Below are 26,311 nucleotides of genomic sequence, written 5' to 3' on the forward strand. Positions count from 1 at the left end.
CATTCAACTATGTAAAGAAAAAAGTATTTAATAAGATTATTTATTTCATTCAGATCTAGGATGTGTTGTTTAAGTGTTCCCTTTATTTTTTTGAGCAGTATATATTTTCTCCCCAATTTCAATCTTGTCTCATCACCGCAACTCCCCAACTGACTCGGGAGAGGCGAAGTCATATATTCTCCGAAACATGACCCTCCTAACCGCACTCCTTATCACCCGCCAGCTTAACCTGGAAGTCATCTGCAACAATGTGTCAGAGGAAACACAGGTTCAACTGGCGACCGGGGTCAGCCTGCAGGCACACGACCTGCCACAAGGAATCACTAGATCGTGATGAGCCAAGTAAAGCCTCCCCAGCCAAACCCTCTCATAACCCGGGCCGGCGCTGGGCCATTTGTGTGCCATCCTATGGGACAACCGGCCATGGCCGGTTGCAGCACAGCCTGGGAATGAATCCGGGTCTTTAGTAACGCCTCTAGCACTGCAATGCAGTGCCTTAGACCACTGCGTCATTCGGGAGGCCACAAATACAGTCATTAAGGTATTTTTGTATTTTCAAAATACAAAATAAAACTACAACAATTTTCTCAGTAACGATAATCGTTTTACTGGCTATGACTTTGATGTGTAGTTTTTTTACAACTTTATTTGATGAAGACTGTTAGTTTCGATGGATAAGAGAGTCTGCTAAATGACCAAAAATATACATAAAAACATTTACAATAGCAAAGCACACTGGATATTATTATTGGTCTCATTTTGGGGCTGGAGCTATTTACAATAATAACGAGCATGCTTTGCGAGTGTTCATTTGAACATTTACAGTACATGTACATTTTGGTAATTTAGCTGACGCTCTCATCACACCAGTGCCATTAGACTTCTAATACCAATGCACGGTAAAGGGGACCACAAAATTGTGAAGGGGACCACAAAATTGTGAATTGCAATAAAAAATGGTATGGAAAAGTATTTCGAATTTTGAAAATGAAAATTACAGCTCTCGAAAGTATCTTGTTACAAAGTTATTCAAAATTAATAGAATACCTATTTGAAATACTGTCGCTAGTGAAAGTCTACACACCCCACATGAAATTACTATACTATACTATTATTCACTGTAGTGTTTTCACATTATTCTACAGTATAATAAAAAACTCTATAGTAAGTACTACACTTGAGCAAGGGATACTACATTGTGGAGTATAGTATTCTACAGTATACTACATGATTCTATAGTAAGCACTATACAATCGAGGGATAATACGGTGTGTAATATAGTATTCTACAGTATACTACACCACTCTATAGTAAGTACTGCACTTGATAATGGGATACTACAGTGTGGAGTATAGTATTCTACAGTATACTATATGATTCTATAGTAAGCACTACACAATCGAGGGATACTACAGTGTAGAGTATAGTCGTCTAAAGTATATTACAGTTAGTACAGAATTCTATAGTAAGTACTATAATATTCTGTAGTAAACTGTAGTATTCTCCTTTAACTTTGCTCCTTTCATATTTATTTTGATCCTGACAAACTCCCAAGTCCCTGCCAGTGTCAATCATGTCCATAACATGATGCTGCCATCACAATATTTGAAGATGATCAACAACATTACATTCACTCCACATTACTTGCCTGTGTAAAAAAGTCCACCCCAAATCATCCATTCTGTTTGCAACAAGGTTGTTAAGTAATGCCGCAAGATAACACAGCAAAGAACATTTATAGGAACTTTTTATTAAAAACAGAATTAAAAACTGCGGGTTTGGGTCTAATACAACACATGGAGAAAGGTGGAATACCTAGTCAGTTGTACAACTGAATGCATTCAACTGAAATGTGTCTGCTGCATTTAACCCAACCCCTCTGAATCAGAGAGGTGCGAGGGGCTGCCTTAATCGACATCCACATCCCCATGACAAAGTTTTACCTTGTCAGCTTGGGGATTTTGTTTCGGAATTCCCATAACTTGAAGAACCAAATCACAAATGTATGGTGGAGACAGACCGGCAGAACAGAAAAAAAGTGTGTGCCTTCACCCTGCATAAAAGAGCTCTCCCACTCACTCATCATTTTCAAAAGGTGCAGTGAAATACTTAATTGAAAACATCCAAAAACCAGGATTATGTAAATAACCTTGAGTTCTATATTTCAAATACTCGTTCCGTATTTCACAATGCGATATAGTGAACTCCTGTATCGCAACATGCTCTCCAAAAGCCAAGAGGTCCCAGCACAGATGACCCTCAGATCTCCCAGAGGAAACACGTCCAGTTCTCTGTAGGAGAGGGCCGTAGCAGGCCGCCTCTGAAGGCCAACATCCAACTATTAGAATAAATCCAACTATTAGAATAAATCCTAATAGCCCCCTCTATCCCAGCAGGATAGTGTAGGAGAAGAGAAAGGTATCCACCTTCTGTTGAAGGCAGGTACCAATGAGAGCATAACAGCATAGTATGAGGGTTTCGTCCACTCCAGCAAAGGTACAGACCCCACTCTGGAACAAAAGGAGATGCTCTTCTGGGAAAGGCAGCAGACAGGAAGTCAGAAAGAATCCCAAGAGCCGACCATGAATAAACTATTCGACTTGAGCCACAGAGAGAGGTTAAGCAGACTACATGTAGGTAACCCAACGAAAACAGACCCCGGGGCAAACAGTGTGTTAGCAGGCGACCAAAGGAAAACGGTCCACATGCCGGTCGTGCGCAGGGCATGTAGCCAACTGGCGACCGGGGCAGACACACGGGTCAAAGGGTTCCATATGCAAGGCTGCCGTACGAGACCCTGCAAAAGCCAACCATACCAGGACTGGTCATAAGGAGGTAGAGAACCGCCTGACTGGAATGTCCCTTGTTATCGAGATGAGCTCGTAGGGCGAGGTGGAAGCCTAAATCCCCCATTATGTGACACGGAGAGGGTATGAAATGGAAGTAGAAAATCTATGGTGTCCCATGGGTGAAAATCTATGGGTAGAGATTCTGCGGGGGCTGTGAAAAATAGATGGGTAGATGAAAAATGGATCTCGAAGGTAATGTTTGAGCCTTTTCGAGAGTGAGCCCATAGTGCATGGTGGCAGGGAGATTAACCATGTCAACCCACGGGGCTATTGTGAGTGAGAGAGCAATTGCGTCACACCTTCCATACGGAGCCTCTGCACCATATAGCCAGATCAAGCATAAATCGGCTTTTAGGAGGGCTGCAAAACCCGGATTCCTCCATGTTGTGCTTGTCCAAGCTCGAGGTGCCTTAACCAGCACTTTGTCAGTAAGGGACTTATAGTATCCCACAAGCACTTAAATTCCCGTAGGCAAGCTGGAACTGCAGGTAGCAGTTGTTTTATTAGGGCTGAGCTAGTGGAAACCTTTCTCCCATTGTACCGATCCCTTTCTTGGTTTCTGTTCCCCAGCGGAGCCGGCCACTCGATCTCCAGCCTGGTCGTGGCTCGGCTACAGACATCAAAGAACCCAAATTCCAGTGGAGCAATGGCGTCTTCTCTGTCTTTGGGGCTGTCCCGCCTAAGAGACTGAGAGGGTGGGACCTGGTCGACCTCAATGTCAGTTGTCGCCTAAAACAGACTGGCAAAGTTAATCTCGCCATTATCCTCATCGTCCCTTAATTTGCCTTTCCCCAAGACTGATAGAGGGCAGAATCAAGGCTATCCATGATCTCGTTCCAGCTATGCTTGGTCGGGATTTGAACCGGGCTACCGAGAGAGAGGCCCGTTTGAGCCTCTTCTTCAGATATGCCTCGGTTAGCGACTTCCAGCAATCGTAGAAGTCAAAGTCCTTGAGCGCCATCTTGGCATGTTTCTGTCCCAAGCACATGATGCACAGAACATGGGGATTTGAGTGCTGAGCAAGCTCGTTTTGGGTAGGGATGGTGGTAGCCATTGTGGAGAAAGAAGCCATGACAGCTAGCAGTGATTAGCACAAAGAGGTTTTTACATGAGCAATACTACTGTGTTGCAGGTAGAATAACATGGTTAGCTTGCCTTGCAGCATGCTAGCCAAGTTAGCATGAGCCATGCAGCCTCGGATAACTGAGCCCCAATAGCTAATGATCAGGCTAGCTAGAAAAAGTAGAAAAGTGAATTTCTACAAGAAATACGGTAACTACTCAGCCTCACGACTGGGTCCGAAGTCACACTTTTGTCAGCAATAAGCCTTGCGGGTCGCCTGTGAACTTTTAAGAGGAAAAACAAACCAGTCGTGCTAAAGGAGAGCAAGAGTTATGGAAGAGAAACAAAAATTGTCAGTGAGGAGGAGAGTGTCCTTTTTATGCAGGTTTAGGGCTTGATAAGCTTGCTAATAACATTGCTAATAATAAAGTTAGCTAGCTTGCATAAAGGCATGCTCCCAAACTTTGGCAACCAATAAGTATTTCTTAAACCTTCCGCTTTGAGCTGGATTTGTCAATGTGTAGTTCACACATGCATAATCTATGAGCAGAATTACTCTTACCTCAATTAGCCTTGAAATTCCTAGTTTGAAAGCTACAGTTTTTCTGGAAGCTTTGCTGCGCCATTTTCCTTCGATTTTCCCGTGGGGGGGAGTTCAAGTTCAACCAATGAGCTTTAGCCCTTCACCAGTGACTCTTGCTAGCTGTTACTGAGTGACAGAGCGAGTGAAAGAGAAATTATGTGGTGCAGATATCTGGACATATGTGACGTAGTATGCGATTTTTGGGGATAACTTTTGGCTCGTGAGTGCTACTTTCAGAACTACTGGCTGAAAAGTAAACAAAAGTACCAGAGAATTTCTTTAACATTGACAATATGGTCAGAGTAGCTACATTATCCCTATTGATAAGGTTGTCATTGTCAAAAAACGGATGTTATCTTTTGGTTGAAAAGGTCCAACATCACAACTCTGTAAATCTGGTAACAACATTTTCTATTGAGTTTACCACTTGTAATTCCAATTTGGAGGGTCATTCATTTCCCACTGGGAACTAGGAGCTTCCGATAACTTTGATAGCATGTGAACGTGGCATAACTCTGAGGTGTGAAGACATAAGCAATCAAGACGTCTTCATTTTTTATTTTTTATTTAATTAATTAGGAAAAATACGTATCATTTTATTTCACTTTGAAAATGTGAAGTAGGTTGTATAGATCTGTATGGAAAAACTCTTAATTTAATCCCTTTTTAGATGTCATTTTATGGCAGCAAAATGTGAAGAATCTGCAAAGGGGGTCTAGACTTTCACTAGGCACTGTACATGTAACAGAAATACTGCCTATCTCTGTGTGTATTTATATCACAGGGGTCTTTTTACTGACCTGGATTCTGAACCAGTACCGACTGGTTCCCTTGGACTTTATTGATCAACTAGTGATGGGCTACGGTGGCCTACGAGGGGCCGTAGCCTATGGCCTTGTGCTCCTGCTGGACGAGAATAAGTACAAGGAGAAGAAACTGATGATCAGCACCACCCTCATAGTGGTGTACTTCACTGTCATGTTGCAGGTAAAATAGCTAATTTAAATGTCAAACTTCAGTCCATACATATTTCACCATTTGTAGTTTTCTTTCATACACTATATGTCTTGACTTTAACAAATAAATGTGTTAATTTGCTACCGGTTTACTATATTTTCTCCTTATTTGTTGCAGGGGATAACCATGAAACCACTGGTCACCTGGCTGAAAGTGAAGAGAGCAGCAGTGACAGAACGCACACTAGCTGAAAAAATACAGAATAGGGTAACTATCTGATAAGTCTTTGTTGTTCATCAATTCCAAAGAATCAGACAACAAACCTTATATCTCTCTAATAAATCCCCAAAGAAATGTGTCTACTTTTTGTAAACTGTACTACACACTTTTTCAATCACAGGTCTGTCAAATAAATGACATAAACAGAGTTCCAAAGTTCCAAGGTTTATTAAGAGGAGAACACAAATAAATTAGTAGCAGGGCAATATTAATGTGGACTTTAAATAAAACACGCTCGTGATGAAACAGTGTGAGAGCGCACTCGTGGTATAATACTCTTATAGGATAACAAACTGGTGGTAATTGGCATGAGAATGCATACTGTGCTTTTGAATCAAATAGCTCCCTCCAAAGAACAGCTAGCCCAGGAGGTCTCTAGGAAAGAGTGGTGACACAACAAACACCAAACATATATATATAAACAAAGAAAATGTAATTAGTCCAACCTTCTAATGCAACCCCAAGTATTTTACCTGGATACCAGCTCATTTGCGTCAGGGTCCTGACACAAAGTCTGCTTCAGGCTGTCTGTTGGTCCATCCCCACTCAAAGAGAGTATTGACTGCCATTTGGATATCAGAAAAAACTACTTTGTCTGGCTTTGTCATGACGCCTGCCTGGTTGACTCTGCTTCCGAGGAAGGTAACCTCTATCTGCATGAAAATGCACTCAGCCCAGCTCTTTTGATTCAGCCCAGAACTTCCTTAACATTTTCCAACGCGGTTTCGAAACCTTGTCCCACGCACCAGTAGGTCATTGAAATACACCAAACAGTGTTCCGGGCACACCTTTGAGAACCTACTCCATAAACAATGTCTTTGGTTTGTCTTCGGGTGCCAGAGGTACCTGCCAGTATCCACTCCGTAAATCCAGGGAGGAGAACCAAGCTGAGCCATCGACATAACCAAGGCATCTGTCTCTCCGAGACAGTGGATAGGTGTCTTTTACCGTCTTGTTGCTAAGTTGCCGATAGTCAGCAGAGAACCTATAGGTTCCATCCTTTTTGGGGACCATGACTATGAGGAGGCTTATCAAGGTTTGTTGGTGTCAGTAGATGCTATTTGTTCTATGAGCTCATCCGCTGTGACTTCACAGGCATAGGACATCCATCTGGCGCATTGGCAGATGGGGTGTGTGTTGCCTGTGTCAATGGTGTGCTGCACCAAGTGGGTTCAATCTACAACATTAGGGGTGACAGCAAAGCTGTGCCGGAATGTGTAAAGTAGGTCCCAGACTTGTTGTCGCTCCCACATGGCTTTGACAGTGGCGACTGCTGCTGATTCTGCGTCTGTGGTGACACTTGCCGTCTGTAGAACTGTTGTAGGCGGGGACTGTAGTTGCTCATGGGGCTCCATGGTGGTGGCAATCATTGGATAGGGGAAACATGCACTCTGCAAAGGGGGCTTCCCACTGAAGGCTAGGGCTTGTCGGTTGGCATGGTTGGTTTGCTCGTACTGGGGAAGGCAGACTCACTGAAAAGGGGGATGGGTTTATAATGTTGGAACATAATGGTATTTGTCTGGAAGTCAAGCTTTGCCTCAGCCTCAGTCACCCACCTGTATCAAGACTTCACAGCGTCCCAGTATAGGAGCTCTTTCTCCAGTTACCGTGATCAAGGTTAAGCCCCAGTTGGTTAAGGGTCACTGTGGAACCTGTGTCCAGTAATGCACATGTCAAAAATAACTTGACAGCAGTTAGTGGCAAGGGGGATAGGTGTACAGAGGCGGAGGGTTCTGGAAGATGAAGGGTGTTTATCAAGGGCTGAATGTCAGTAGCTAAACCCTTCTTTTATAAAGCATCAACCAGTTCATCTAAAAGTGTTGAAATTGGTCAATTGAAATATAATCTTTACAAAATAAATATTTTTTCAGACCTTTGACCACATGCTTGTCGCCATAGAGGACATTTCTGGACAAATAGGAGATAACTACATGAGAGCCAAGTATGTGGACACTAACATCATATTATCAACTTCAATAAGTTATTATTATCATATAAGTATTATTTAAATAAATGTATTACATACCATACCTTCAAAGACTAAAGTTAGCACTAAATTGTTTTTTTACTCTCTTCTCATATCCTTCTAAGGTGGAATAAGTTTGAGGAGAAGTGGTTGTACTGGTTCTTGATGACGTCCTCTGCCAGGAAGTCTTGTGACCCCATATTCAACATTTTCCACAAGCTCAACATCAAGGATGCCACAAGCTATGTGAAAGAGGTAAGAACGACTCACAAGGTCAGGGAAAGCCATGACAATTTAATACTGTAGTTACAATGCTACACAACAGATTAACCTCCAGGATCACTGATTTACTGTAACATTTCAACAAATAGAAAAATTGGATGGCAGACCATGAAAGATGTGTATAGCAGATGTTGCAGCGGGTGCAGTGAAATCGTTGTGTTATTAGAACTGTTAGGAGCTAATAACACAAGCAATTCACTGCATGCGCTGCTACATCTGCTGTACTGTGTACGTGACCAATAAACTTTGATTTGATGAAGAATTTGTATCCCATTATCATAGGGAGAACGCAGAGGCTCATTGGCGTTCGTACGTAATGAAAGCAAGGCCGATGTGGATTTCAATAAGAAGTTTGGTGCCGATTTCTCAGAGATGATGCCTTACATCATGACAGAAAATATGGGACCAGATCATGTTCCAGTCTCCTCCATCTTGTAAGCAACATTGCCTAACTTAGTCTGCATCCCAATAGCACAATATTCCATAGTGCTGAGGTCAAAAGTAATGCACTATAGGGAATAGGGTGCTATTTGGGATGCAACCTTATGCATGTCTAAAACACATGCATCATGAACTTGGGATGGTGAAAATGTAAACTTAAACCCTGTAGGGGGATTCCACTCCAGCAAAAAATATTTTTGTTATCTCAGAGTGTTCTGGCAATTATAACATAGAAAGTATATTGGATGGAAAGACGTTTCACATGGCCAACAGCTCTAAAGAGAGGCTAGCAAGCATTGCTACCTTTAGGCACAAACACGGGTTTAGTTTAAAGCAACCTTGGACAACCCTGGGGCAAAGTACAGGCACTGAAACTGATAGTGTGCGCAGCTTACTCACCCGTTTTGCAGATGTAATGGCTAAGTAAACCAGAGAACTAATTTCCATGCTTTCCAATGGCGCAAACTATCTGCTTGGTTACTGGTTGTAGGTGATGTACGCCCACCTGCGGCTAAATAACTGCTATACGTGATACCAGAAAGACTGGCAGGGCTGGGAACAGGACCATAGGAATGGAGATTCAGGCGTGTATAACGCAATCCCTCCTTAGAACAACCTTTCATAGCGGAGGGTGCTTGGTGTCATTGTCCATTTGGAAGACCCATTTGCGACCAAGCTTTAACTTCCTGACTGATGACTTGAGATGTTGCTTCAATATATCCACATCATTTTCCTTGCTCATGATTCCATCTATTTTTTGAAGTGCACCAGTCCCTCCTGCTGCAAAGCACCCCCACAACATGATGCTGCCACCCCAGTGCGCAAGACTCCCCCTTTTACCTCCAAACATAACAATGGTCATTATGGCCAAACAGTCCTATTTTTGTTTCATCAGACCAGAGAACATTTCTCCAAAAAGTACGATCTTTCTCCCCATGTGCAGTTGCAAACCGTAGTCTGGCTTTTATATGTCGGTTTTGGAGCAGCGTCTTCTTCCTTGCGCGGCATTTCAGGTTATGTCGATGTAGGACTCGTTTTACTGTGGATATAGACACTTTTGTACCTATTTCCTCTAGCATCTTCACAAGGTCCTTTGCTGTTGTTCTGGGATTGATTTGCACTTTTGGCACCAAAGTACGTTAATCTCTAGGAGACAGAACGCATCTCCTTCCTGAGTGGTTTGACGGCTGCGTGGTCCCATGGTGTTTATGCTTGCGTATTATTGTTTGTACAGATGAACGTGGTACCTTCAGGCGTTTGGAAATTGCTCCCAAGGATGAACCCGACTTGTGGAGGTCGACAACTTTTTTTCTGAGATGTTGGAGATGAGATGTTGGAGATGTTGAGATTCATCCACAGGTACACCTCCAGTTGACTCAAATGATGTCAATTAGCCAATCAGAAGCTTCTAAAGCCATGACATAATTTTCTGGAATTTTCCAAGGTGTTTAAAGGCACAGTCAAGTATGTAAACCTCTGACCCACTGGAATTGTGATACAGTGAATTATAAGTGAAATAATCTGTCTGTAAACAATTGTTGGAAAAAATACTTTTGTCATGCATAAAGTAGATGTCCTAAGTGACTTGCCAAAACTGTAGTTTTTTAACAAGAAATGTGTGGAGTGGTTGAAAAACGAGTTTTAATGACTCCAACCTAAGTGTATGTAAACTTCCGAATTCAACTGTAGGAATTCCTCTTGTCCAGATGGGATATGGCAGTGTGCATTGCGGTGGCGATTGCATCGTCTGTGGATCTATTTGGTGCGGTAAGCAAATTGAAGTGGGTCTAGGGTGTCAGGTAAGGTAGAAGTGATATGATCCTTAACTAGTCTCTCAAATCACTTCATGATGACAGAAGTAAGTATTACGGGACAATAGTTATTTAGTTCAGTTACCTTTGCTTTCTTGGGTACAGGATCTATGGTGGACATCTTAAAGCATGTGGTGACAGTAGACTGGGATGGGGAGAGTTTGAATATGTTCGTAAACACTCCAGCCAGCTGGTCTGCGCATGCTCTGAGGACGCGGCTAGGGATGCCGTCTGGGCTGGCAGCCTTGCGAGGGTTAACACGTTTAAATGTCTTACTCCCGTCAGCCACGGAGAAGGAGAGCCCAGAGTCCTTGGTAGCGGCCACGTCGGTGGCACTGTGTTATTCTCAAAGTGGGTGAAGAAGGTGTTTAGCTTGTCTGGATGCAAGATGACAGTGTCCGCGACGTGGCTGGTTTTCCCTTTGTAGTCCGTGATTGTCTGTAGAGCCTGCCACATACGTCTCGTGCCTGAGCAGTTGAATTGCAACTCCACTTTGTCTCTATACTGACGTTTTGCCTGTTTGATTGCCTTACGGAGGGAATAACTACACTGCTTGTATTCATCCATATTCCCAGTCACCTTGCCATGGTTAAATGTGATGGTACGTACTTTCAGTTTTGCGCAAATGCTTCCATCTATCTACGGTTTATGGTTTGGGTAGGTTTTAATAGCCACTCACACATCCTGATAAACTCAGTCACCGTATCAGTATACGCGTCGATGTTATTCTCGGAGGCTACCTGGAACATATCCCAGTTCGCGTGATCAAAACAATCTTGAAGCCTGGATTCCGATTGGTCAGACCAGCATTGAATAGTCCTTAACATGGGTACTTCCTGTTTGAGTTTCTACCTATAGGAAGGGAGGAGCAAAATTGAGGTTTGATCAGATTTGCCAAAAGGAGGGCGGGGTAGGGACTTGTAGGCATCCCGGAAGTTGGACTAGCAGTGGTCGAGTGTTTTAGCAGCGCGAGTTCTACAGTCAATGTGTTGATAGAATTTCGGCATTCTTTTCCTCAAATTTGCTTTGTTAAAATCCCCAGCTACGATAAATGAAGCCTCAGGATATGTGGTTTCCAGTTTGCATAAAGTCCAGTGAAGCTCTTTGAGGGCTGTCGAAGTATCGGCTTGATGAGGGAAATATACACGGCTGTGACTATAACTGAAGAGAATTCTCTTGGGAGGTAATATGGTCCGCATTTGATTGTGAGGTATTCTATGTCGGGTGAGCAAAAGGACTTGAGTTCCTGTATGTTATCACAATCATACCATGAGTCGTTAATCATGAAACATACACCCCCACCCTTCTCCTTCCTGGAGAGATATGTATTCCTGTCTGCGCGATGAACTGAGAACCCAACTGGCTGGACAGACACAGACAGTATATCCCGAGAGAGCCATGTTTTCGTGAAACAGAGTATGTTACAATCCCTGATGTCTCTTTGGAAAGAGATCCTTGCCCTGAGCTCATCAACTTTATTATCCAGAGATTGAACATTAGTGAGTAATATACTCAGAAGCAGTGGGTGGTGTGCGCGCATCCTAAGTCGGACTAGAAGACCACTCTGAGTACCTCTCCATTGTTTTGATTCGGTCTCTGGAATCAGTTCAATTGCCCTGGGGGGTACGAATAAAGGATCCGTTTCGGGAAAGTCGTATTCCTGGTCGTAATGCTGGTAGTGCTTGTGAGTAACCGCCGCTCTGATATCCAATAGTTCTTCCCGGCTGCATATAATAACACAGAAAATGTCTGGGCTAATAATATAAGAAATAACACATAAAAAACGAAATACTGAAACGTTTCCTAAGAGCTAGGAAGTTCCTCCCAGAACTATGTGATGAGAAAGATACCTGATTAACCCAGGTTTTATTGAGCTTGAGATGCTCACTATCTGGCAGGTGCATCTCTTGTAATAAAGTTCCATATAAGGGCATATCGTTAATATAGCAGGGTTTCCCCCGAGGGCGCTCATGTGCAGTTGGTACCCATCTCCGCTGCTATGGCAGTTGGCTTAATAAAATAATAGCAAAAAATGTAGGTGGAAAAGTACACATTTCCTGACTCAAAACCGATAGTACTTTTGACAAGAATAACTAATTCAGCCGTACACTTTCAATAAAACAATGAATTTGTCCACAGTTCGTGGATTTGTGAATCATTCACTGACAACAGAGCAGAGTGAGGCTTGCATCCAGCAATGTCATGTGATCCGTTTTTGCAGCTGTCTCAGTTCTGCACTCCAGTGAGAGAGAGGGGGAGAGGGCAAACTCCACTGAACTAGTTTCAATGTATGGAATTACTTGGGAGTTTCTGGATTTTGGGTAAACTTTTTTAAATTAAGACACCGTGGAGCCAGCATGAGATCTGGCTCAGAAAATGTACCTCAATGCAGGGATGAGAAATGCGTTGTCCTCCGAATTGTCCCATTATCCCACAGTGGCATATCCCATCCCTGCATTGAGGTACGTTTTCCGACCCATATCTTGTGCCGGCACCACAGTGTTTTAAATGTAACCATGATTGCATTCCGACCCCAGTGCAGGTCAGGGTGAACAAGTGTAACGGTAGGGTCTGTATTTTCTGGCAAAACCTGAATGGTAGCTCAGCGGGTAGGGTCTGGGATTTGGGATCAGACATCACATAGGCACATCGAATCCTTGCTATAGTTGAAAAAAATATATTTGAGACCACACTATTGTCCCATTGTTGTTAAAAAATATTTTTATCTAGTGTATTCTATGATAATCTTTTGTCTTCAGCATCCTAAATAATACCACGGATGCACAGTTTTTGTAATATTGAACCTAGAGGCAAAAAGGGTAAGTGCGAATCACACATTCTAACTAAATGAAGTTTACCTAATCACTAATCTGCATTGTGTTAAAAACTCTGAGTAGTAAGCAGTTTTAAGGCACAATTTGGTGAAATCCTCAAAGGACTCAGAAAGCCTTGGTTTCCCATTACTATACACAGGTATGGACAATGAGTGTACACCCTCCCTTGTCATCCGTGGTAGAACCAAGTTCGCTAGTCAAGAGTTCCGTCTCGCTTATTTTATCCCCAAAACTCACCAGCCATTAGGTGCCTGCCACTGGTTACAATAGAAACAAAAGTATATGGTAGCAAAAGCACGGTTAATACAGATGCCCAATCCCAAATCGACCCCTAAATGCACTTGTGGAGAACTGAGAGGATTTGAATGGTATAAGCAACTTGGTGAATCATACACCCAGCCTTTCAGAGGGCAAGGTGGTGTGATTACAATTTTGCTTACACAGTTGGAAAAATCGACTCAGATCTCCACAAGTGCATCGGGCATAGGGTTTAGGGCTCGATTTGGGATTGTGTGAGATCATTCTCATTGCTCTTTAATGTAACACTTACAATATGTAGGTCAGGGCCCGGTTTCCCAGTATCGATGGAATTTAGGCTTAGGAGTGTTTTAACTTTCCTACAACGGCCGAAGATGTAACATACATTTCCCAAAACACCACACAGACAAAACATTCCCTAAGTATGTCATGAGGCATGTGTCCATATTGATAGGATCGAAAGAAAAGCATCGCTGCTCTTGGATCAGATTTATCCATTAAAATCTTACCTTAACATTAGAAATATTCCACAATACTGATGACGGATCAGCTCCTAGAAAGATATAATCACTCAATGACTGCAAATATTGAGGTGGCTTATTCTAATGCTTACCCTATAATAATGTACTAAATCAAGATTTGCCACATCATTACACACATGTTGTTACACATAATGGAATAAATTGAGGCAAATATTACCGACAGTAGCCTATTTTAGTTAAATACAACTCAATTGAATGAACAATTTATTTAAATATTGAATTACAGTATATAGACCTATGTAACCTATACTATAGGCTATTTACAGTGATGGAAAAAAGTATTTGATCCCCTGCTGATTTTGTACGTTTGCCCACTGACGAAGAAATGATCAGTCTATAATTTTAATGGTAGGTTTATTTGAACAGTGAGAGACAGAATAACAACAAAAAAATCCAGAAAAACGCATGTCAAAAATGTTATAAAATGATTTGCATTTTAATGAGGGAAATAAGGATTTGACCCCTCTGCAAAGCATGACTTAGTACTTGGTGGCAAAACCCTTGTTGGCAATCACAGAGGTCAGACGATTCTTGTAGTTGGCCACCAGGTTTGCACACATCTCAGGAGGGATTTTGTCCCACTCCTCTTTGCAGATCTTATCCAGGTCATTAAGGTTTCGAGGCTGACGTTTGGCAACTTGAACCTTCAGCTCCCTTGTGGTGGCTAATTTCCGCATTACCAAATGAGGATTTACAAACACACCAGTCCGAGTTAAAACTACATCTTTAATACTTAAGATACTTTTGCAAAAGTTCTTGACCCCCAATAATGCATTCTCTCGAATGAATCATTTAATGAGGTGATTACAGAATTGCTACAGGGATCTTTTATAGCAACGATACCCCCTTCAACGTACATTGACAAACCACAGATACTTAGTAACAGTTCACAAAGGTTAAGTTTTGTATGACAGATATCAATAAAACACATCAGACAGTAACTGCTATGTCAACAGGGTTCATTATACAGACCAGTATCTGGTCTCCTTAGAACCGTCCCTCCCTGGTACGGTATTGAACAGAACTATTTCATCCAATGATATATATCAATTGTCAACTCTAGATACTCCCATCTCAAGCAAACCCCCTCTTGACCCCACTCCTGGACAGGCTCACTGGGGTGAGTGAGCCTCTAGGCCATATATTATCACAGGATAAGTGTGAGATCTAAGAGAGGACATACAAGGGTCCATTTACTGCCATAATCCTCCCCACAATAAAGAAAAGGAGGGAGTGACTTGCTCACAGACATTGTGGAGACAAGTCATTGGTTCCCCATTAATCAGCGCATCCCTTCACATGGTTTAAGAAATAGGTAAAGACACATTCCCATGACGAAAAGTCTGACCTCTCCCCTCTCTGGGCCCCAAGTGTCTGAGCCCCAGCTAAGGTAGACGTGCAACTGAAAAGACACCAGAGTCCAATGGACACTTTCTAATGACAAGTACCTCAAATAAGCATATTATACTAATAAAACATCTTAATTTCCTATGTTACCCAACTAATTCTGATTCGTCCACGACACCCTCCACATATTTTCTATGGGATTAAGGTCTGGAGACTGGCTAGGCCACTCCAGGACCTTAATCTGCTTCTTCTTGATCCACTCCTTTGTTGCCTTGGCTGTGTGTTTTGGGTCATTGTCATGCTGGAATACCCATCCACGACCCATTTTCAATGCCCTGGTTGAGGGAAGGAGGTTCTCACCCAAGATTTGACGGTACATGGCTCCGTCCATCGTCCCTTTGATACGGTGAAGTTGTCCTGTCCCCTTAGCAGAAAAACACCCCCAAAGCATAATGTTTCCACCTCCATGTTTGACGGTGGGGATGGTGTTATTGGGGTCATAGGCAGCATTCCTCCTCCTCCAAACACGGCGAGTTGAGTTGATGCCAAAGAGCTCCATTTTGGTCTCATCTGACCACAACACTTTCACCCAGTTGTCCTCTGAATCATTCAGATGTTCATTGGCAAACTTCAGACGGACATGTATATGTGCTTTCTTGAGCAGGGGGACCTTGCGGGCGCTGCATGATTTCAGTCCTTCACGGCGTAGTGTGTTACCAATTGTTTTCTTGGTGACTATGGTCCCAGCTGCCTTGAGATCATTGACAAGATCCTGGGCTGATTCCTTACCATTCTCATGATCATTGCAACTCCACGAGGTGAGATCTTTTATGGAGCCCCAGGCCGAGGGAGATTGACAGTTCTTTGTGTTTCTTCCATTTGCGAATAATCGCACCAACTGTTGTCACCTTCTCACCAAGCTGCTTGGCGATGGTCTTGTAGCCCATTCCAGCCTTGTGTAGGTCTACAATCTTGTCCCTGACATCCTTGGAGAGCTCTTTGGTCTTGGCCAAGTGGAGTGTTTGGAATCTGATTGATTGATTGCTTCTGTGGACAGGTGTCTTTTTTACAGGTAAAAAACTGAGATTAGGAGCACTCCCTTTAATAAAAAATAAAATAAATAAAATTGCACGCTTGCTATTTACCAATAACTTCACAACAAAGTTGACTACAAATGCAAAGTTTCCAATGTCTTTGCAATTGTTACGAACAAGCAAAGGATGAAAAGATGCTTCAAATAAAAAATGAAATGACTGCATTAAAAGATACAGTGAGGGAAAAAAGTATTTGATCCCCTGCTGATTTTGTACGTTTGCCCACTGACAAAGAAATTATCAGTCTATCATTTTAATGGTAGGTTTATTTGAACAGTGAGAGACAGAATAACAACCAAAAAATCCAGAAAAACACATGTCAAAAATGTTATGAATTGATTTGCATTTTAATGAGGGAAATAAGTATTTGACCCCCTCTCAATCAGAAAGATTTCTGGCTCCCAGGTGTTTTTTATACAGGTAACGAGCTGAGATTAGGAGCACACTCTTAACCCCTTCACCACCCTCTTCGGAGGACAAATATATTTTCTTTTTTTTTTTTACAGCATTTTTGCTACATATACATGCATTGTACATATACATTTTACATACACATTTTACATACATGGTAATTTTACATACATGGTACTTTTATATATAACAGTCACATAACAATAATACATTACCAAACATAAGCTCTTTAATCCCACTCTCAGCCCATCCCACCGTTCACCATAGACCACCCTTGTTTGGTTTCCGCATCCACAGATTGTGAGCTAGAGATGAAAACCTTTCCTATGAGTATTATTATATTATTTATTGACTGACTATGGTTTTCCAAATCACCCAACACTGCTATTTGTAAGGTTATATTGAAGTGCTTGTTGTGATTTTTTTAACCATTCCTGAACCTGTGACCAGAATAAAGCTACATAGGGGCAATACCAAAATAAATTATCTATTGATTCTGTCTCTTCGCAGCAAAATCTACAGAGCTGAGATTGTTGTATGCCCCATATATATAGCATTCTGTTGGTTGCAAGAATTGTATATCATAAATGAAATTGAAAAACTCTAAGTGTTGAATAAAGTGTCGTTTTTTGTACCAGTTCATAAACCATATGCCATGGAATTGGTACATCGAACATCTCTTCCCATTTATTTTGCAACCTGTATGGTGCAGCTGTCAACATTTTTGTCCTCAAATGAAACAGAAATATTTTTCTATTTATGCCAGCTCCTTTCAGCGAATTTGTATCTTTAATATATGGCAGGCAAACAAGTTCCCTACCTTTTCCCTTTTCCACTTTCCTCCTCCATTTGTGTGGTAGTGATGCAATCAGTCTGTTGTAAATTTGGATTGAGCAGATATTCACATATATTTTTGATGTCTTTTTTACAGGTAACAAGCTGAGATTAGGAGTACTCCCTTTAAGAGTGTGCTCCTAATCTCAGCTCGTTACCTGTATAAAAGACACCTGGGAGCCAGAAATCTTTCTGATTGAGAGGGGGTCAAATACTTATTTCCCTCATTAAAATGCAAATCAATTCATAACATTTTTGACATGCGGTTTTCTGGATATTTTTGTCTCTCACTGTTCAAATAAACCAGCCATTAAAATTATAGACTGATCCTTTCTTTATCAGTTGGCAAACGTACAAAATCAGCAGGGGATCAAATACTACTTGTCTACTTCACCATCGCCCATTTTATTGGTAAACTACAAAGTAGTGTAAACACTGTATTTTGTAACGATCCAATATGTAATATGGTAGACTGTCGGAATAAGGTTTTAATCCAGAGAGCCTAGAAAAGTGATCAAGATCTTCAATGAAACTGTGCAGGGATATTGAAAAACTAGTGTCATTGGCATACATTGACACTTTTGTTTTTATTCCCTGGATTTCTAACCAGTTGATGTTCTTGTTGGATCTAATTTTAATAGCCAGCATTTCAATGGCCATAATAAATAGATATGGAGACAACAGACAGCATTGTTTTACTCCTCTTAAACGCTCAATACTTTCTGAGAAGTAACCATTGTTTACTATTTTACATCTGGGTTGCTGTACATAACTTTAACCCATTGTATAAGAGATTCACCAAAATGAAAGTAATCCAGGCATTTATATGTAGATTCTAGTCGTACTTTATCAAACGCCTTTTCAAAATCTGCTATGAAGTCCAGGCCTGGTATCTTCAGTGTTTCATAATGTTCAATTGTTTCAAGTAATTGTCATATATTATCTCCAATAAAGTGCAACTTTATTAAACAATGCTTTTTGGAAACAGCTTGGAGATTTAACCATGCTCCTACGAGGGTTCTAATGATGAACTTAGACTTAAGATGCTTTTGGTAAACCGGGCCCTCGTACTTTTTCAAGTCTGCCCTCCAGTGGCCAGCAAATTACCAACAGTGAATATGTATGTTTCTTCCCTTCCAGACGGGACAGTGTGCCCTCTGTTTGCCTGGACATGCATGAGCAGGACCTGAAGATGAGGGAGTCAGAGGACTTTGACGCACACCATCTACTGCAGCAGCACTTGTACAAAGGCAGGAAACAGGTATTGCTTAGTCAAAGACAATTAGATCCTCAAAAATCTCAGGTGCGCTAAAAAACACACTCTTTTTTACCCTCTTCTCTTGCTCTCATTCCATCACCTAACAGCACAGACACAGGTACAGTCGGAAGCACCTTGAAGACAACGAGGACGAGCATGAGGTGCAGGAGATCTTCCAGAGAACCATGAGGAGCCGTCTAGAGTCCTTCAAGTCAGCCAAAATGGGTGTCGCTCCACCCAAGAAGATAAGCAAGCATTTAAAGAAAGACCAGCCACAAAAGGTCAGGGAAGACCACTTTTTCCTCCTTCCCCCTTGTCTTCATAACCATCCTCTTGGAGGCAATGTGATAATATGTATGTTGTGTATTTGACTTTGTCATTTTTAGATGCCAAATGGAAAATCCATGGATAACAGTAAAAGCAATGCTTATGGGGATGAAGGTACTTCTTTGCTCTTTTCTGTTCACTTCTCTTTTGCATTATATGAGAAGGTTGAGGTCAAGGGTCGTTCTTAAACTACGGTGGTGTTTTTGTAGATTTTTTGGGGGTACCTATTCTAATAAACTAATACGGCAGCTTAATGCTTTTAATAATTTGTACCATTATGATATAATTTTGCCACCAGTAGGAGTAGTAACACCAATGACATGTTTTAGGTATTTGAGGGTTTTCATAAATGGATGGCACATATTCTCAAGTAATAATTTACTAAAATGAAATGATTTACCATTTTGCATACAATGTAATTTCCCTTATTTTAAATTGAGTAACACCAATGACACTTTGTATTTATGTAAAATTATTGCTTCCGTCCCTCTCTTGCCCCAACCTGGCCTCGAGCCAAGCAAGGGAAACAACTACTTTGTCTCGAGTGACGCCACCAATTGAAACGCCACTAGCTAACTAGCTAGACATTTCAAAATGGTTAAATATATCAATGGAATCCTACATTTTATAACATATTAAATGGGTGTGATTAGCTAATACTTTTCTTTAATATAAGCCCCTCCCCTGATAACAGTTTGCCACTGGAGGGAATGCTCAAGGTCCTTGTATACAGTATCTTTGGAGTGATTTTCAAGCCAGTAACACCAATGACATAAAAAATTTGTGACACATAGGAAGAGGACAAGGCTGCTTACATTTGCTTTCTGCCATTTTGGTTTAGATACCTGTGAATAAGTAAACAACATCATTTAATTGTTTTCTGTATCACTGTTTCTATCTGCCTCCAGATTTAGAGTTTTCTGAAGGAGACAGTGCCTCTGGTTGCGAGGCTGCTGGCGGTTCATTCCCCATGACAGCCTATAGAGGAGGTAAGAGAGTCTTCTTCACATCAACTCAAAATGAATTAAATCAACCAAGTTAAACATGTCTAAATCAGACACTAAAACACTTCAGTCACTAAACAACAATGAGCTCACCTCTTAAGAGACCTTTCAAATCGATGAAATCATTTACAATTATTTTAAATCTCTCTCCTGGTCAAGCTGGAATCGTCAACCCAGCTTTCATGGCGGAGATGGACACCATGGACCCCATGCCACCAATGCAGCAGATTCCTTCATGGCTGGCTGAAGCCGGGGTGGACAGCAGCACCGTGGTCCCTTCTCAGAGGGCTCAGCTGAAACTGCCCTGGACACCGAGCAACCTCCGCCGCCTGGCTCCGCTGCGCCTCAGTACCCATTCCAATGACTCCTTCCTGCTGGCTGACTCCCCTGCCACACAGGAGGGCATCTCTGAGCTCCCACCACCACCTCCCCCACAAGACGGACAGGGTCGGGGTACCCACAAGTAGCCCTTCCACAAACTGACCTCTTTTGACCCCTAACCCTGGGTCCAGGTTCTGACCCCAGTTGCCAAAGATCAAACTGCAGACATCAGACTTGTTTTTTGTTCTGTTCAGTTGTTTAATCATAGTCCTGTATACCCAAACAAAACAATCCAGGTCGTCACCCTTGTGCTCTCCAAATAAGGCTTTGGGAATTGCACAATTTACTGAATTCTTCCGTATGTGTTTAATTGTAGGTTAGGTTTTATAAAGGGGACTGCACTGTATGCAACTCCATCTTAAAACATGGAGATCATCATGAGACCAATACCAAATACGAATAATTGGACATGTGACCTTGTCGTCCAAATCCATGGACTCAGTTTACCTGACAAAACCAATCCCTTAAACAACTCACTTAGATCCAATGTTGACCGATAGTAACAGACAGTTTAACCACACTCACTGTATTTAAGTCCATTGAATGATACCAAACAAGCAAGTTTATGCATAGATTCAGACTGTCCTTTTTGTGACCACACCACCTCAGCCCTTAATGTGAGAAAATAATCTAAATTTATATTGCAGATTTAGAAATGTTAGGCCTATTGCAATTATATTGATTGAAATGATGTCTTAATCGCTTTGTGTGTGTTTTTTTCAGTTTGTTTGAGAGACTTGTAGCCACTATTTATTCACTAATAAAGTGTATTGGCCACCTGTATCTTGTATCAGTTTGTTCGCCTTTTGTATTACACTAATCTAAGCAGAATAATGTTCAGGTGAGACATATTCACAGATGGTGAGGGGCTGCAACAATCATTCACTTACAATGGTGTCATTCATAATAGCCAGGTGTTCCACAATGACTAGCTTTGTGTCTCTGTTATGGTAAATATATTTTTTTCGTAAGGGTGTAGATTTATTTTTGAATAATATCAACAGTGGGGCATTTCCATGTGAAAAGCCCCATGAACACTAATGTGAAGTTCAAAGGCTCAAATTAGGTGTTAAATAAATCTAAGAGTCTATATTTTGGAAAGATTAAGACATACATCGCATTCGGAGAGTATTCAGACCCCTTCACTTTTTCCACATTTTGTTTCGTTACAGCCTTAATCTAAAATGGATTAAATAGTGTTTAACCCTCATCAATCTACACACAGTATCCTATAATGACAAAGCAAAAACAGATTTTTAGAAATGTTAGAACATTTATCAAAAATAAAAACAAATCACATTTACGTAAGTATTCAGACCCTTTAGTCAGTACTTTGTTGAAGCTACAATATGATGCTACAAGCTTGGCACACCTGTATTTGGGGAGTTTCTCCCATTTTCCTCTGCATATCCTCTCAAGCTCTGTCAGGTTGGGGAGCGTCGCCACACAGCTATTTTCAGGTCTCTCCAGATGTTCGATCGAATTCAAGTCCGGACTCTGGCTGGGCCACTCAAGGACATTCAGAGACTTGTCCCGAAAGCAATCCTGCGTTGTCTTGGCTATGTGCTTGACATCGTTGACCTGTTGGAAGGTGAACCTTTGCCCCAGTCTGAGGTCCTGAGTGCTCTGGAACAGGTTTTCATCAAGAATTTATCCCTCGATCCTGACTAGTCTCCCAGTCCCTGACGCTGAAAAACATCCCCACAGCATGATGCTGCCACCTACATGCTTTACCGTCGTGATGGTATTGGCCAGATGATGAGCTGAGCCTGGTTTCTTCCAGACGTGACGGTTGGCATTCAGGCAAAATAGTTCAATCTGGGTTTCATCAGACCAAAAAATATTTTTCTCATGGTCAGCGTCCTTTAGGTGCCTTTTGGCAAACTCCAAGCGGGCTGTCATGTGCCTTTTACTGAGGAGTGGCTTCCGTCTGGCCACTCTACCATAAAGGCCTGATTGGTGGAGTGCTGCAGAGATGGTTGTCCTTCTGGAAGGTTCTCCCATCTCAACAGAGCAACTCTGGAGCTCTGTCAGAGCTCCCTGACCAAGGCCCTTCTCCTCCGATTACTCATTTTGGCCGGGCGCCCAGCTCTAGGACGGTCTTGGTGGCTCCAAACTTCTTCCATTTAAGAATTATGGAGGGGAGACCTTCAATGCTGCAGCAATGTTTTGGTACATATCCCCAGATCTGACCCTGTCTCAGAGCTCTACAGACAATTCCTTCGACCTCATTGTTTGGTTTTTGCACTGACATGCACTGTCAACTGTGGGACCTTATATAGACAGGTGTGTGCCTTTCTAAACCATGTCCAATCAGTTGAATTTACCACAGGTGGACTTCAATGAAGTTGTAGAAAGATCTCAAGGATGATCAATGGAAACAGAATATACCTGAGCTAAATGTTTTGTCCCATAGCAAAGGATCTGAATACTTACACCTACTCATTCCAGGATTTTTCTATATTTTTACTATTTTCTACATTGTAGAATAATAGTGAAGACATCAAAACTATGAAATAACACATATGGAATCATGTAGTAAACCAGAAAGTGTCCAACAAATCAAAATATATTTAATATTTGAGATTCTTCAAAGTAGCCACCCTTTGCCATGATGACAGCTTTGCACACTCTTGGCACTCTTGGTTACTTCACTGACATTTTCAACATGTCCCAGATTGAGTCTATAATACTAACATGTTTCAAGCAGACCACCATAGTCCCTGTGCCCAAGAACACAAAGGCAACCTGCCTAAATGACTATAGACCCGTAGCACTCACGTCTGTAGCTATGAAGTGCTTTGAAAGGTTGGTAATGGCTCACATCAACACCATTATCCCAGAAACCCTACACCCACTGAATTTGCATACTGCCCACAGATCCACAGATGATGCAATCTCTATTGCACTCCACACTGCCCTTTCCCACCTGGACAAAAGAAACACTTACGTGAGAATGCTATTCATTGACTACAGCTCAGCGTTCAACACCATAGCACCCTCAAAGCTCATCATTAAGCTAAGGATCCTGGGACTAAACACCTCCTTCTGCAACTGGATCCTGGACTTCCTGACGGGCCGCCCCCGGTGGTGAGGGTAGATAGCAACACATCTGCCACGTTGATCCTCAACACTGGAGCTCCCCAGGGGTGCGTGCTCAGTCCCCACCTGTACTCCCTGTTCACCCACGACTGCATGGCCAGGCACAACTCCACCCCCATCATTAAGTTTGCAGATGACACAACAGTAGTAGGCCTGATCACCGACAACGACGAGACAGCCTATAGGGAGGAAGTCAGAGACCTGGCCGGTTGGTGCCAGAATAACAACCTATCCCTCAACGTAACCAAGACTAGGGAGATTATTCTGGACTACAGGAAAAGGAGGACCGAGCACACCCCCATTTTCATCGACGGGCTGTAGTGGAGCAGGTTGAGAGCTTCAAGTTCCTTGGTGTCCACATCAACAACAAACTAGAATGGTCCAAACACACCAAGACAGTCGTGAAGAGGGCACGACAAAGCCTATTCCCCCTCAGGAAACTAAAAAGAATTGTCATGGGTCCTGAGATCCTCAAAAGGTTCTACAGCTGCAACATCGAGAGCATCCTGACAGGTTGCATCACTGCCTGGTACGGCAACTGCTCGGCCTCTGACCGCAAGGCACTACAGAGGGTAGTGCGTACTGCCCAGTACATCACTGGGGCTAAGCTGCCTGCCATCCAGGACCTCTACACCAGGCGGTGTCAGAGGAAGGCCCTACATATTGTCAAAGACCCCAGCCACCCCAGTCATAGACTGTTCTCTCTACATACTGCATGGCAAGCGGTACCGGAGTGCCAAGTCTAGGACAAAAATGCTTCTCAACAGTTTTTACCCCCAAGCCATAAGACTCCTGATCAGGTAATCAAATGGCTTCCCGGACTATTTGCATTGTGTGCCCCCCCAACCCCTCTTTTTACGCTGCTGCTACTCTCTGCTTATCAGATATGCATAGTCACTTTAACTATACATTCCTGTACATACTACCTCAATTGGGCGACCAACCAGTTCTCCCGCATAGTTAGTAACCGGGCTATCTGCATTGTGTCCCACCCACCACCCGCCAACCCCTCTTTTACACTACTGCTACTCTCTGTTCACTTTAACCATATCTACATATACATACTACCTCAATCAGCCTGACTAACCGGTGTCTGTATGTAGCCTCGCTACTTTTATAGCCTCGCTACTGTATATAGCCTGTCTTTTTACTGTTGTTTTATTTCTTTACCCACCTATTGTTCACCTAATACCTTTTTTGCACTATTGGTTAGAGTCTGTAAGGTCTACACCTGTTGTATTCAGCGCACGTGACAAATAAACTTTGATTTGATTTGAATTCCCAGATAGCCTATTCAGGTATGATGAATCCTTATCATTGATTAATTCAATTTGCTTTTGCAAATTCATTCACGTCCAACTCCCACAGTACTGGTACAGTGCTGATGGTTCATTAACGTCTATAAATAGATTAAAATCGTCTTTGCAGCTCCCAACATATTCCAAAACCAAACTTTGGAAAATTAGGAAAAACATTTTCCTTTCAAATGTTCTAATAATGTTCAAGCTATCAGAGAGTGTAGTCCCTACTCGCCCACTAATTAGTGAACCTCGACCCATAAATGGATTGATCTCGGACCTCAACAGCGATACCAACCCTAATTATGCCATTAGCGGAAAAACAGCAGACAACAACGCTTTCAAAAAGTCAACAATCGGGCACAGGCCTCGTAAAGGTTCTCTCCAGTCTAGCCCTGATGTCTTGCCATCCAAGATTGGCATCGGTCCAATACCGCAGTGCACAATTGAAGCACGAGCAGGTAACGGTAGACATAAAGAGACAGGTGGAGAGAACCGGGAAACCAATGATAAATGCAGGAAAGGGGAAAATTCTGCTAGCTATGGAACTGCGTTTGAAAACGGAACAATTAAATGTAATTGCAAAAATGTATGACGATGAACAACCACAAACTCTTCAACAAAATCGCCTTCTACAGGAACTAAATTGCCTTCTACAGGAACAACTCGATCTAGCCAAAACTAAATACGATGATGTCCATGCCAAACTAGATAAGTCTGACGAGTTATCTACAAACAGGAGCACTCAACTTGATAACATGCATGCAGTTTTGTTGAACGTTACTCAAAGTAACACAGCTCTACTCAAAACGTTGCTGACCAAAGACGATCAGTTAATGAACACGATGACTAAGTTGGATGACAAATCAGCAGAACTTATTGAAATCGCTGACCAAATGAATGATGAGAGAACTCAGTTGATGAAGATGGAAATATTGATTTCTAAGCAAGCGGAGGACATCTCATCACTGAATCTATCGCTCCGTACTCAAGACCTCTATCTGCAAACCATGACAGATAAGTTTGAGACCGAAAGGTGCAAGTGCGACACTCACGTGTCCAAAATCAGTACTCTAAGTGCTCAAGTGGACTCTGCAATGCAGCAGAATACCACCCTTAGGTACCATCTGGAGGAAGTCCAGAATTGTCACGCTCTACAGCATGACTACCAATCCAAGCAGCCCTGTACTCACAGGAGTAAAGACGATAGGTTTCAGACTTTGCGTCCTTCATGTGTCCCTCAGTCTTCTCCTCTTGGCCATTCAGCACTGATTAATATGGCTCCTCTTGGCCAACAACAACAAGGCTTGGCTTCTCCTCTTGGCCTTTCAGCCCCAATCTCCCCACAGGATGAAGCCAACCCTATCCGCCCGCTTGGCGCAGAATACCTT

The 26,311-nt window shown here is 42.3% G+C and overlaps 1 protein-coding gene across 1 annotated transcript in view; it reads left to right on the top strand.

The window, feature by feature from the left end:
* The window catches only part of LOC115176105 (sodium/hydrogen exchanger 3), a 58,369-nt gene extending 37,066 nt beyond the window's left edge, over window positions 1-21,303 (top strand). Inside the window, exons 7-16 of the mRNA XM_029735917.1 lie at window positions 5,279-5,481; window positions 5,629-5,718; window positions 7,602-7,672; window positions 7,822-7,951; window positions 8,261-8,412; window positions 18,691-18,811; window positions 18,916-19,089; window positions 19,195-19,249; window positions 20,044-20,124; window positions 20,299-21,303. Coding sequence (XP_029591777.1) covers window positions 5,279-5,481; window positions 5,629-5,718; window positions 7,602-7,672; window positions 7,822-7,951; window positions 8,261-8,412; window positions 18,691-18,811; window positions 18,916-19,089; window positions 19,195-19,249; window positions 20,044-20,124; window positions 20,299-20,606 — 1,385 coding nt within the window. The 3' untranslated portion in view covers window positions 20,607-21,303. The remainder of the gene's footprint in view (window positions 1-5,278; window positions 5,482-5,628; window positions 5,719-7,601; window positions 7,673-7,821; window positions 7,952-8,260; window positions 8,413-18,690; window positions 18,812-18,915; window positions 19,090-19,194; window positions 19,250-20,043; window positions 20,125-20,298) is intronic.
* Window positions 21,304-26,311: the final 5,008 nt, after the last annotated feature.

Source organism: Salmo trutta, chromosome 36, assembly GCF_901001165.1.
Source record: "Salmo trutta chromosome 36, fSalTru1.1, whole genome shotgun sequence".
NCBI classification, from domain to species: Eukaryota; Metazoa; Chordata; class Actinopteri; order Salmoniformes; family Salmonidae; genus Salmo; species Salmo trutta.